Genomic DNA, 12,874 nt, shown 5'->3' on the forward strand with positions numbered 1-12,874 from the left:
GATGCTTTTGAACTGTGGTGTTGGAGAAGACTCTTGAGAGTCCCTTGGACTGCAAGGAGATCCAACCAGTCCATCCTAAAGGAGATCAGTCCTGGGTGTTCATTGGAGGGACTGATGTTGAAACTGAAACTCCAATACTTTGGCCACCTGATGCGAAGAGCTGACTCATTTGAAAAGACCCTGATGCTGGGAAAGATTGAGGGCAGGAGGAGAAGGGGACGACAGAGGATGAGACGGTTGGATGGCATCACTGACACACTGGACACAATAGACTCCGGGAGTTGGTGATGGACAGGGAGGCCTGGCATGCTGCGGTTCAGGGGGTCACAAAGAGTCGGACACGACTGAGTGACTCAACTGAACTGAACTTGAGATCTCTGGGACCCCTGGTGAGGTCCCCAGTGAAGAGCAGGAAATAGAAGGCCCAGGTAGAGACAGAGATGGACTTAGAGCTGACAGTTCAAGCTCTGGGGACAGCATGAATAGTGAGGAGAGGCAGGGACCAGGACTGGAGAGAGTGATGAGTGGGATGTGCTGTTTGGGGAAGGGAAGTTCAGGAGAACATAAAGGGGGAAGAGTTGTGCCAGTTCCCAGATCTGGAAGTGAAGTGGAGAATATCCAGTCAGCCTCCCGTCTTATCCATCAGTGGGTCAAGCATTCAGGACAAAGGCCCATGTTATTCATCGCTCAAACATCTCCTCATTTAATTATGAACATTATATACAGTTTCAGAACAATTGCATCTTTTCCAATCTTCACACCAAAAATGCACCCAAACCCTTTTTCTATCAATTACAGATTTCTTTGTAAACACCATTTCTTTAGTCAAATGTGTTTTCCTCCTTTTTCTCTCCCCATCTTTATCACAACATGCTTCCAGAATCTCCCAAACAATTCAACTGCCATCTCTCTTTACACATTAAATGCATCCCCGTTTCCAGTCTTTAATTTCTGGAATCCACTTCCCTAGTTGTTCTCTCTCCTGCAGACAAAGTTCCACAGAGTCTTTGAAGCTCTGCATTCAAGACTGACATTCTTTTTAATCTTGGAACAATTAGATAACTCCCTCCTTTACCTTCAAGAACAAAAGGTCTTAGATCTTCTCCCATGACGCCTGGACCTCCTTGGACAGGTAAAACACAATGACTAAACGACTGGACCCTGGAGTCAGGCACACCTAGGTTTATCACACAGATAAAGTCTCCATCCAGTCTCAAGCCCCAGTTTCTACCTCTGCAAAATGGGATAACTCTAAATATCTACCACTTGAAGTTGTGGAGAGAATTAAATGAGTTAATGCATTTAGTGAGTTTACCAGAATACCCAGCACATAGTAAGTGCCAATAAATACAAGCATTTATTACCATAACTGCTCTCCATAAACATCCCTCCCCAATCACCAACTATATATAATTTTCAAGTAACAGAACATAATGCAAATTCAGCAGACAGGACTAGATTATCACTAAAGTTCCTTCTAGGGCTAATGCTCTCATATGTGACCTCCAGTCTACAACAGGGAAACATGTTTGGTGAGTGTAAAGCATTTTGGGACTGTGGGAGGTTTTCGTAGCAAGTGTCAGTAGGTGAATGTTGCCAGGAACACACAGAAAAGTGGTAACAGCAAAGACAGAAATGGAGAGATCCTCAGTGCAGAGTCAGCTGCTCTTTCCAGAGAAACATAAGAAAAACCTCCCTGTGGCACTTTCTCAACAAATTTCACTGATGAGGTTTATTTGAGTTAAAAGATTCAAAATGTAAAAAAAACAAAAAACAAAAAAACAACCCTAGTTAATCACCCCTTGCCCACACACTGTATTTTAGACATCAAAGAATTAAACTCCTAAGACAAGCCTAGGCTTTTATTCCCAAAGCTTCCTTTCTGCCTTAGCAGACAGTTACACAAGCTAGCTTTGACCACCTTTTCAGTGGTTCCACAAGACCTCAGAAAGGTTCCTGCCAGGAGCCAGAACACACATCAAAGCCCCATAAGTCAGTCACACTCTTTTGTCTAATGCCCAGCCCTCAATCTCCATAGGCTCATCCTTCTGTATAAGAATCACACAGGCAGTTGTGCTCTTATTTAGGGCCAGAAACTCAATCCTTACAACTCTGTGAGGAAGTCCATTTATTATCTCCATTTATTGGACACAGAAATAAAGTCTCAGGAAAGTTAAACAATTCATCCATGTACACAAGAGGCTGCCAGGGTATTCCCAGGTGGTGTTTCCCCACTACCACACCATCCTGTCTCTCATCTGCATTTCATCCCCAAGTCCTTCTTATCTCCTGGTCCTCCAGAAGCACTGTCCCCACAATACAACCAAGGGAATTAATTATTCAGGAGTTGAATTCTAGCCAAACAGATTTAAAAAAAAATATGCAAAATGTTGACCTTTCCCAGTGTATTTCACTGACAAAATACTGAATTTGTTACTTAGAGTCTGCAACTGAATAAAGCATCACTTAAGTGAATGAAGAGTCCATGTTGAAATGTGTCCAAAGTATGCATTTCAGTGAGTTTAGCTCTGTACTCACTCTTGGGTCACCTTAGATGTCCCCAGACCCTACTCTGCCCTGAGACTCAACAAGCAAGGAAAAAAATGTTCTGTCAGCTTCCTTGTTACCTCTGTGAGGCGGCTCGGGGTGGCACCCTGGGGGGCCTCTCAAGGGGCACGGTGGGCATGCTGTCCACTTGTAGAGGGCCTGGACTACGACTCCTGGTAACCTCGGGAGCTTCATTATCCTACAGCAAAAAAAAAAAAAAAAAGATGAGAGAGAAGGCTGAAAATGACATTAAGCAGCAACACAGCGGGACAGAGCCATCCCACAAGCTCCTCGGCTCTCCCCAGGCTTTGGTGGAAGATTACTCACTGACTGAAAATCAATAACCCAGCAACACGGGGGGCAGTTTTCCACTGACTCTGACAACCAGAGTCACTGAAGAGACGATGGGACCTGAGTTACTGACATTATTAGTGACCTGAGCTCTCGTTCCTTGCTGCTCAGCGTGATTTGTGGGCCACCAACAGCGAGCACCACCTGGCAGCTTATGAGAACCACAGGGTTTCAGGCCCCTCCTCACACCTGCATTTTCACAAGATCCTAGGTGATCCTTATGCATAGTAAAGTTTGAGGAGCATTGCTCTAGGGGAACCAGGTAGGGCTGGAGAAATTTTCTTTTTAAGCAGAAGTCCCTTTGGGGGACTGTGATTGGTCCTCCGTCATAGGACAATACAAGCTGTGCGCTGGTGGGTGGCCCACCCTAGGACCCTACCTCAGGGAGTCTCCCAGGTTGGCAGTGACTCATGTGACCCCCACCCGTGGAGAAGCAGAAAAGCATGGTGAGAGAAAAAGCAGACACCCACAGGAAAAAGGAGACCAGAGAGTGTGTGGCCTGGGGGCGGTGGTGGGGGGACACAAACCACCAGCCCCAGCTCTGCATGCCTGCCGCTCCTGACCCAGGCCCAGAAAGGTGACCGCCACCCCTGGATTCCCAGATACTCACCCAGTTCCCTCTCTCAGACAACCCTTTTGGTTTAACCCTCTCCCTCCTTCCTTCCCTCCCTCCCTTCCTTTCTTCTCCTCTTTTTATTGATGGGAAATTAATATAACATAAAGCGATCATTTTAAAGTGAACAATCAGTGCCATTCAGTACGTTCACAATATCGTGCAACCACCATTTCTGTCTAGTCCCAGACATTTTCCCGACACCCCCTAAAGGAAACACTATCCCTTAGGCAGTTTCTCCCCATTTTCCCTATCCCCAGCCCTGGTAACCACCAGCCTTCTATCTCGATGGATCTACCTATTCTGGACGTCTCAAATAAATGAAGTCCCACATGGATGATCTTTTGTGTCTGGATTCTTTCTCTTGGATTTCTCTTTCCTGCAGTGAAATGACCCCTGAGACAAAGACCTATGTGGGTGGGGGTGCCCCAGCTCTCACCTCGTTGTCCCCCTCCATCCCGCTGCTCACACTGAGGAGGCTCCGGGTGCTGGACCGGTTACTTGCGCTGCCTAAGGGTGCAAACAGAGTCAGCTGGACTATGCAGGCTCTCGAGATGAAGTAAAAGTAAAAAATCTAGCACTTACTGATAGAAACAGTACATAAGCTGTGAATGCAGGATTCTTCAAAATGCTGCTATCTAATAATATACCATGTTATTAGAGTTCACTTCTTTCAGCATAAAAATGGGTCATCTTTTTATGACCACGTTTCGCTTTATAGCTACCATTTACCAAGAGCTCACCCCACGTTCTATGCTTTAAAAGCATGACTGCCTTTAATCCCTAGGAAAACCTTATCTGATGCTAGTACTTCGATTTGACAGACTAGGAAGCAGAGGTGCTCTGTTTCTCACCTGTTCAGTGGTGTTTCTTAAATCTGCAAACAAACTTTGTTACTGAAGTTTTTTTACCTATTTAGGAATTACAGCAAGCACGTGCAAGCATCACACATGTATACACACCTTCTAAAAGGGCCAGTGTGACACAAAACACAAAGCACAAATTCAAAAGTATGATTTACACACCAGATAGGAACTATGACTGTGTGAGTTCAGCTGCTTAGAGATGTAAGTTGGGGATTTATCACCTAAATCACTGAAACAGCATTATCCAATTGAGTTTTCTGGAAATGTTCTGCTGTGTGCTGTTCAGTTTGGTAGCTAATGTGACACAGCGCAACTGAGGAACGGAATTTTAAATTTTATTTAGTTTTAACGAACAGATTTACATAGTCACATGCAGTTATGGGCTACTGTACTGGGCAGGACAGCATTAGAACAAGCTCAAGGACGTGATGGTTTGGCAGTGAAGAAGGAAGATTAACAGTTAATCAACTAAAACTTTGACTTTAATTTTTCCAATATATGCTGTTAACAGTATTGCCAGCACTTAGGTTTAGCTGAATTTTCACTCAAAATAGCTACTTATATTAGATTATAGGTAAACTGTCTTACGGAGAAGGCAATGGCATCCCACTCCAGTACTCTTGCCTGGAAAATTCCAAGGACAGAGGAGCCTGGTGGGCTGCAGTCCATGGGGTCGCTGAGTTGGACATGACTGAGCGACTTCGCTTTCACTTTTCACTTTCATGCACTGGAGAAGGAAATGGCAACCCACTCCAGTGTTCTTGCCTGGAGAATCCCGGGGATGGGGCAGCCTGGTGGTGGGCTGCTGTCTATGGGGTCACACAGAGTCGGACATGACTGCAGCGGCTTAGCAGCAGCAGCAAACTGTCTTAGTTTTGACTTTATTATGGCATCAACTTTGACCTAATTAATTTAGATACCAGCTTCACAAAAGCAGGTTGAGATTATAATTTTGGATTATTTCTTGGAGGCAGATTTTTAAATTTAAGATAATGTGTCAAAATATTTCTAGAAACCAGGGGATTGAGAGTTTGTTTCAGAGTTAAGGACAACATGACCCTGTCTCTTTCTATCCAGTTGCCCACATATAACACTGTTCGCTCAGCTAGAACGTCCTTTCCTTCCCACTCCCCCAGCCCACTCCATCCACAAATTTGAAACCTCCTCAGGCTCCAATGCTCAGGACAAATGCTATCAAAACCTTTCCTGATTCCCCCAAATGGAAGTAACCCCTCCTGTGCATGGGCTTCCATCCCTGTGGGGCCAAGCCTCCACGTCATTCATCATTGTTCATCTTATTCCTTTACAACCAACCAGACTCCTTCCAGAGATTATCTGCTGGGAGGGAGCAAAAATGTGTCCAGGAGCTGATTTTAGGATCCTGGAAATTCATACCTACCAGCTCCCACTATCCTTTCCCTTGGTGTTGTTGAATTTTTAACCCCCAGTGCTTGACTTTGAACCCTCACTCCTGGTTTATCTGCCCTGGCCCTCTCCCTTCTCCAAGGCCGATGACCTGGTTGGCCCCAACCCACCTGGATGGCACCATTGGTGGGAGGTTCTGGCCCCAGGCCCCCATCACATTCACTCTTGTTGGGGGAAAGGGGCAGTGCCCACGCCTTGCCAGGCTTCTGTCACCAGGGAAGAAGGATCAGACAAGCCTCTTGCACTCTTTTTACACTTTCTCTCCTCCATTATAAGCTCCCAGAGGACAGACCCTGTTTCTTTTTTAGCTTTATGTCTCCAGTGTACAGTCTAGCTCCACATGCACAGATTGATAGGGGTATGAATGAGAGAAAAAAATGATCATGTATATGATTGTTAAGAAACTTGAGTCAGGCAAACAAGAAGGAGCTCAATGGTCTTTCTTTAATGAAACTTTTGTTCTCTTAAACATAACACTAATATCTTGTGCTTAAAATTGTAGATATAACTAGATTTAACCTGAAACTGTTTTCCTCTAGTTTCCAAGAGATGGCAGCTGCAGCACGATAAAATAGTGCTGTTTTTAGGGCATGATTCTGGGGGTTGAAGGGCTGTTGGTGGCTCGGAGCTGGACTATCCTCATTCTCTCTCCTTGCCCTGTGAACTCTCTCTCTTTGGAAGGAAATATGTCCCCAAGGTTGAGTATGCAGAAAGATCTGTATGTGAACCCCCGATCCTCTGCTTAATTGTCAAGTGACCCAGGATTAGATGCTTAGCCTATGTCTCGGTTTCCTGATCTCAGAGCACTACTGTATAGGATGAGATCGTATGGTAACATGCTTGGCACAGAGCCTGTAAGAGCAAGCATTTAATTAATTACCGCAGCTATCATCATCATCAATTTCAAGATGGCAGATTATCCATTAGTGACTCAAGGATGCCACCTCCAGTATCCACACCTTTGTACTGCCTCCTCCTCACCTCCCTCTTGGCTTAGCCACAGGACTCACTTTCGCCAATATGACATTATCAAGTGTGATGTAAGGCAAAGCTCGATAAGCACTTGCACACCGGGGCTTGCTTTTCTGGAATGCTCCCTATATGGATCTTGTTATCACACAAGAAGTTCAGGCTATTGAATTAGAGGCCATATACAGAGAGGCCCTGAAGAATGAGAGGCCATCATGGATGCTCCAGTCCGTGCCAAGCTTACAGCTGAGTACAGTTGCACAAGTGACCCCAACTGGCCACATGGGGCAGAGGTGAACCATCCCCACGGCCTCCTGGCCAAGTTTAGAATCAGGCTTAAATAAATGATTGTGTTTAAAGCCGTTGCATTTTTGGATAGTTTGTTATACAGCAATAGATAACTGAATAACAGGGACCGGATGCAATCTACAGCCACGGAGCAAAATAAAACCCTCTGGCCTGTCATTTAATACATTTCTTACCCAATCAGCTAGCGATCCCTGGGCAGTAAACCACCACACAAGGTAAAAAGCAGAGTTTACGCTTTCCATTCTATTCTCACTCCAAAGTAACTCAAAGTAAAACATACAGATAAAATAGTTTGAATGAATCCAAACCCGAAATGAGTATTCTGTGTTTATCTTGTTAAATTTCCCCTTCCCTTACCCCAGAAAGCCCTGCCTTCACCCCCAGAGTGTCTACACTCCTTCTCTCCTCCACAGCACAGCTGAGATGGGTTGCCTGCCCCTTGCTTCCTCTGCCATCTGTGATCACTGGGAAAATCTCTCCCATTTCTGAACTTGTCAGAATTCTCTAACTTGCCTCAAGGGGGTAGTATATATTATTACCCTCATTATGTAAGGGGAGATTTTCATCTCTGTCAAGTCCAGACTTAACATGGCTGTGTGATACGCTTTGGGTATGTTTCAACAGGTAACAGTGGCAGAGGGAAGAGCTGGGTTCTACTCCTATTGCCATTGACTGGTTGTGGGACGTTGGGCAAAACTCTCTCTTTCTGGGTTACAAATACCCTGCTAAAAAAGTAAGGAGGAGGAACAGTTCAGAGGCTCTTGACCTAAGTCCACAGATGGGCAAAATTGTGTGTGTGTTAAAACACGTGCAAGTGTATTTTTATCAGAAGGACATGCAGAGCATACATCAGATTCTCAAAGGGGTTCATGATACAGAAAAGATAAAGAAGCCCTGGGTTAGATGAGCTTCCAGTTCCTACCTCCACATGGCAGTCTTCCACCTGACATTCACGGAGACTTTGAGTCCTGAAATTCAGCTTGTCTCTTGCTCTTTTATTTTTTGCCCCTAGCCACTTTTGTTAACACTGAAATGTAAGAAAGCAGGGAAACTCAATCTATTTGGCTTGTGAAGCGGGCGTGTCTGCAGTCAGTTAACATTGCCCTGGATCCGGAAACAAAGCCTCAGCTCCTGCCTGCATATCAGCGGGTATTGTCTGTCGCAATCAGACTCCTATTCAAGCTTTCAAGCCAAAAGAAAAACATTTCCAAATCAGATCCTCAACTGCCTATACAGTTGGAATTCTCAAATCTGAATCCACTGTTACCTAATGTTTTTGACTTTGTGACTTTTCCTTTCCCTGACCACGGTTGAAGCAAAAAGAACAGTAAGCAAGAGTCTTGACCCTGATCCAGTCTGCCTGAGCTCAAATCCAAGCGCTACCCCTTGTTGGCTATTTAACCTAGAGGAAGGCCCTAGGCTGCCTGTTTCCTCCTCAGTAAAAAGAGGTGATAGTACCTATCCTGCAGAGTGATTACGAGAATTAAATCAGAGAATCTGTGGAAGAGGCTTAGCAGATAGTGAATGCTCAATAAATATTAACCAGTACTATTACTAGGATTTTTCATTTATAAAAGTGATAGAGTAATAATTATCACACACTCTGCCTTCCGGGGATATTAATGTAAAGGGTCTTCTGTGCCCTCAAAAAAAGGCAAACCTCACAGGCTAAATGTCCCTCATTTCTTACACCTCCTAGGCCCAAACCGGGCTCCAGTTAAGATCTTCTGGGCTCATCATAGAGCATGTTTCCAAGACCCAAAGGCACCTGCTGGAGTCCAGCTGTGAAGGCACCTGGGGCCACCTGCTTACTTGCTGTGCTGGAGGTACTGTCTGTTTTCCAGTCTCCTCGTCTTAGCTCTGTCCTTGGGGGAAAGACGCTTTTCCTGGGGCCACTCTCATAGACTCCATACTCCACTTTCCCAGGCATGTGCTGTGAGTGCCGAATTGGGACCGTGATCTCCAAGTCTGGAATTAGAGAGAAAGGGATCAGCTTTAAGGAACCGGGATGCCAGTTACCAAACTGCCAGTTACCAAACTGCGAAGCTGCTTCCTCTCTACCCGCCTCCTTCCCCTGAACCTGGAGGGGAGGGGAAGGAAAGGAGAGGAGGGGAGGGGAGGGGGAGAAGGAGAAGGGGAGGAGCCATGGGGAAAGAGGGGCAGGAGGGTGGGGACCCTGCCCAATCAGCACGGAAGCTCCACAGAACCATGCATGGCAATCACTGGCAGAAGGTTGGGTGGAGGAATGTTGGAAAGGGCAGAGAAGTACTTTTCCATCAGGTGACAGAAAGAATGTGCAATTAGGGAAAGGTTGGTGGCTCAGACTGTAAAGAATTCCCCTGCAATGCAGCAGACTGGGGTTCAATCCCTGGGTCAGGAAGGTGCCCTGGAGAAGGGAATGGCTACCCACTCCAATATTCTTGCCTGGAGAATTTAATGGACAGAAGAGCCTGGGAGTCAGACACAACTGAGTGACTAACACGTTCATGGGTGCCCCAGCTCTGCCACTCAACTGTGGAACTTGAGTTAGTTGGCCAACCCCTCTGATTTCTTCCTTTTCTAAGGACGGGTTATGAATGCCATTGATTGTAATACTAGGTTATCCTGCACGTCATGCATAGTTCCGAGAGCCTACATATTCTTAGCTTCTTCAGTCCTCCAACACCCATGAAATAAATACTATTGTCAGCATGCTCAATAGAAACTAAGGTATAGAGACGTGAAGTAGCGTCTCTCAAGTCCCCATCAAGCAGCTGGTAAGTGGGATAGCTGGGATGTGAACCCAGGCTCCAAAGTCCAGGCCCTTAAGGACTCGGTTGCCTCCCATAGAGACGGTGGGTGGTCCACAATGACAGTAATGATCCAGAGAATTCATGGAAAGAGGTCCATAAGATCCATGAAAGATTTTGTGACTTGCAAGGCTGATCACTGGTTTGAGACCCCACAGATTCATCAAGATAATTCCTTTGTCCTGCAAAGCATTAACCTGGCCTCTTCACTGGCTTAGCCCGATCAGTGACTGGTCTTTCTTCCCTGTGCCCTGGGGATTTCCACCCCTGGTTGCTATGAGCAGAAAACAACCCCAGCTGACAAGTGGAACAAAGTATCTGTGGGTGCCCGACCCAGCTTCCTCCCCAGGGAAGTGTGAAAGCCAGGTGAGCTCCTGTCACAGGGCTCCCCTTAAGGCCCCGGACCTTCCCAAGTCTCGGGGCAGAGACTCTAGGAAGAGGTGTAAGCGTGGGTGGGCTTTCGGAGATGTGTGCCCTTAATCTCAAGGAACTACTTCCTCCTCTGCCTCCCCTCTGTTAGGGAGCAGGTGTGGCAGGAAGTCTAGGGAGTGTGGCACCTGCCAAAGCCAGAGGTCTGCCAAGAAGGGTGACTGTGTACACTAGCACAGCAGGGAAGAGCGGGGTGGGGATGGGCTGGATGGAGCGTGTGCTCGGCATTCGCATGGAGAGTATTAAAACAGCGGATTGCCGGCTTGCGTGGGCTCGAGCTTGCCTCATTCTAGAGACCCCGATCTCAAGGGTAGTGTATGGTCCTAGCTTTCCAGACCTCTGTGTAACACAGATCTTTTTCACATCCTTAGCCTCCTTTGGTTATAACTGAGCAGTGGAAGCTCCCACCCACTTGGGTGCCCAAGCTTGGAAGTGCGTGGGCAGAGACTAGTCAGTGAACCCCACATGGGTGTGAACCCACAGTGTCTCAGAGCCCAAACAGGTAACGCATTCTCCCCCTCAGCTTTGACTGACGTTTTTAATGACAATCTTTTCAAGGTAAATTCGTGACTGCTTAATTCACTTCAGTGAAGCAGTTTTCAGCTCACAACCAGTTCAAGGAAAGATAAGTAAAATACACAGGAAAAAAGTTGGGAATCAAAGTTCAAAAAAATCAAGTAGATCCAGGCTAAATGTCCACAAAATCCTGATATTCTTTGAACAGAGGAACAGTGCCAGGAAAAATAATTATCATCACTATACTGGGAATCGCTTTTCCCAAAGTGCATTCACATGTGCTAATATTCCTCCTCTGAACTTTGCTACTCTGGTAAGTGGGCTTTTCTGGTGGTTCAGTGGTAAAGAACTTTCCTGCCAACGTGGGTTTGACCCCGGGGTCAGGAAGATCCCTTGAAGAAGGAAATGGCAAACCCACTCCAATATTCTTGCCTGGGAAATCCCACAGACAGAGGAGCCTGGCAAGCTGTAGTCCATGGGGCCACAAAGAGTTGGACACAATTTAGAGACTAAACAACAACTCTGTTAAGCAGATAAACTGGGTGTGACCACAGATGGGGAAACTGAGGCATGAAGCGGTTAATGGAAAAGTCTTGGATCATGAAATGATTTGGAGACAAAGCTGGGATCAGAATCCAGGTTTCCTGGGACCCAGCTTGCTCCTCTAGGTCCTGCCCTGCACTGACCACAGACACACCCAGAACACAAATATTGGTATTCTTCTCTGTGGGGTCAGGGCATTCAGTAAGTCCTGGGCCAGCCAGCCCTCTTCTGACTTCCTACATTATCAGTGCTCTGCACAGTCTCAGTGAGAGTAAGCCAACTCCCAGGGCTGAGAACAGACTGGCAGGTTATTATGAACAGACTGTTACTTCTTAATCGTCCTTGGTCTTTTAACCCAAATTAAAGAAAAATCATCATTGTTTTTCTTTTCTAAGGCAAATGAGGTTTCCAAATGAATAGAGTCAGTCCTTGAGTGGGGTGACCTCCATTCTTTGAAAAGATTGTTCAAGCAGAAATGCCATTCATCAGCCCCAATTCTCCTATAGGTCAATGTTATCCTGTGTGGACAATTTTCAAATTTTTTTTTTTGTTTTTTGTAAAGCAGAATTCTTTCCTCTAAAGAAAACAGAAGTTCAAAATAGAAACAGATTTTTTTGTAAAGGAGTTGCAATGGTTGAAGCGGAGTAAGGGGCCCCAAGTCCTGTCCCATTCTTAACCTACCCCCTACCCCATCCCTAACTGCCACTCTGCTCCTACCTGCTACCCTTACAAGCATGGATGCACCAGTGCTGGGGCAGCTGAATGTGAAAACCCTGGAATAGGCAATTTTAAGTTAGTATGTCACTAAATACATGATTGAGCTTTATGCAATTAACTAATACATCACACTTACTCAGCCACAAATGGCGACTTTGCTTTGGCAGATGCTCTGATGCCCGGGGACCTGGCCAGGTCGTGCAGGGTCCAGCTTCCACCTGCATGAGCTTTTTCTGGGAGCCAGATTCCAAGCGCCCATCTCCCAGCAGGCCTCACCCAAAAACACAGGAGCTGGTGTCTAAATGCCCCATGGGAGGGATAGCCATTCCAGAGTGTTCTCCGTTGACTCCTAGTGTCTTTGTGGAGAGGAAGCTGCAGTCTCCGCGGTGCTAACTGCAGGCTGCTGGCCACCTTTTCTTCCTCTCTCGCTTCCCCACCCCCTACTGTGCTCCCCAGGGTCACCTCCCAAATCAGCTGTGGGTGTGTGTGCTTAGTCGCTCAGTTGTGTCCAACTCTTTGCAACCCCATGGACTGAGGCCCACCAGGCTCTTCTGTCCTTGGGGATTCTCCAGGCAAGAATACTGGAGTGGGTTGCCATGCCCTCCTCCAGGGGATCTTCCCAATGGAGGGATAGAATCCAGGTCTCCCACACTGCAGGTGGATTCTTTACCGACTGAGCCACCAAAGATGCCCCCACATGCCCTGCAAAATCACAGCTTTCTTGACACTACGTATATTTAAAAGCGTGAAATGTTTCATTCAATCAAGTCTTCTTCTTCTTCTTCTTCTTTTTTTAGCAT

The 12,874-nt window shown here is 46.3% G+C and overlaps 1 protein-coding gene across 1 annotated transcript in view; it reads right to left on the reverse strand.

Moving 5' to 3' along the window:
• PIK3AP1 (phosphoinositide-3-kinase adaptor protein 1) overlaps positions 1-12,874 on the reverse strand; it is a 121,044-nt gene that overhangs the window by 6,465 nt on the left and 101,705 nt on the right. Inside the window, exons 14-16 of the mRNA XM_010833037.1 lie at positions 8,893-9,048; positions 3,951-4,021; positions 2,628-2,746 (exon numbers count right to left, since the gene is read on the reverse strand). Of these exons, the coding sequence (XP_010831339.1) occupies positions 2,628-2,746; positions 3,951-4,021; positions 8,893-9,048 (346 nt within the window). The remainder of the gene's footprint in view (positions 1-2,627; positions 2,747-3,950; positions 4,022-8,892; positions 9,049-12,874) is intronic.

This window comes from Bison bison, unplaced genomic scaffold, assembly GCF_000754665.1.
Source record: "Bison bison bison isolate TAMUID 2011002044 unplaced genomic scaffold, Bison_UMD1.0 scf7180017862979, whole genome shotgun sequence".
NCBI lineage: Eukaryota > Metazoa > Chordata > Mammalia > Artiodactyla > Bovidae > Bison > Bison bison.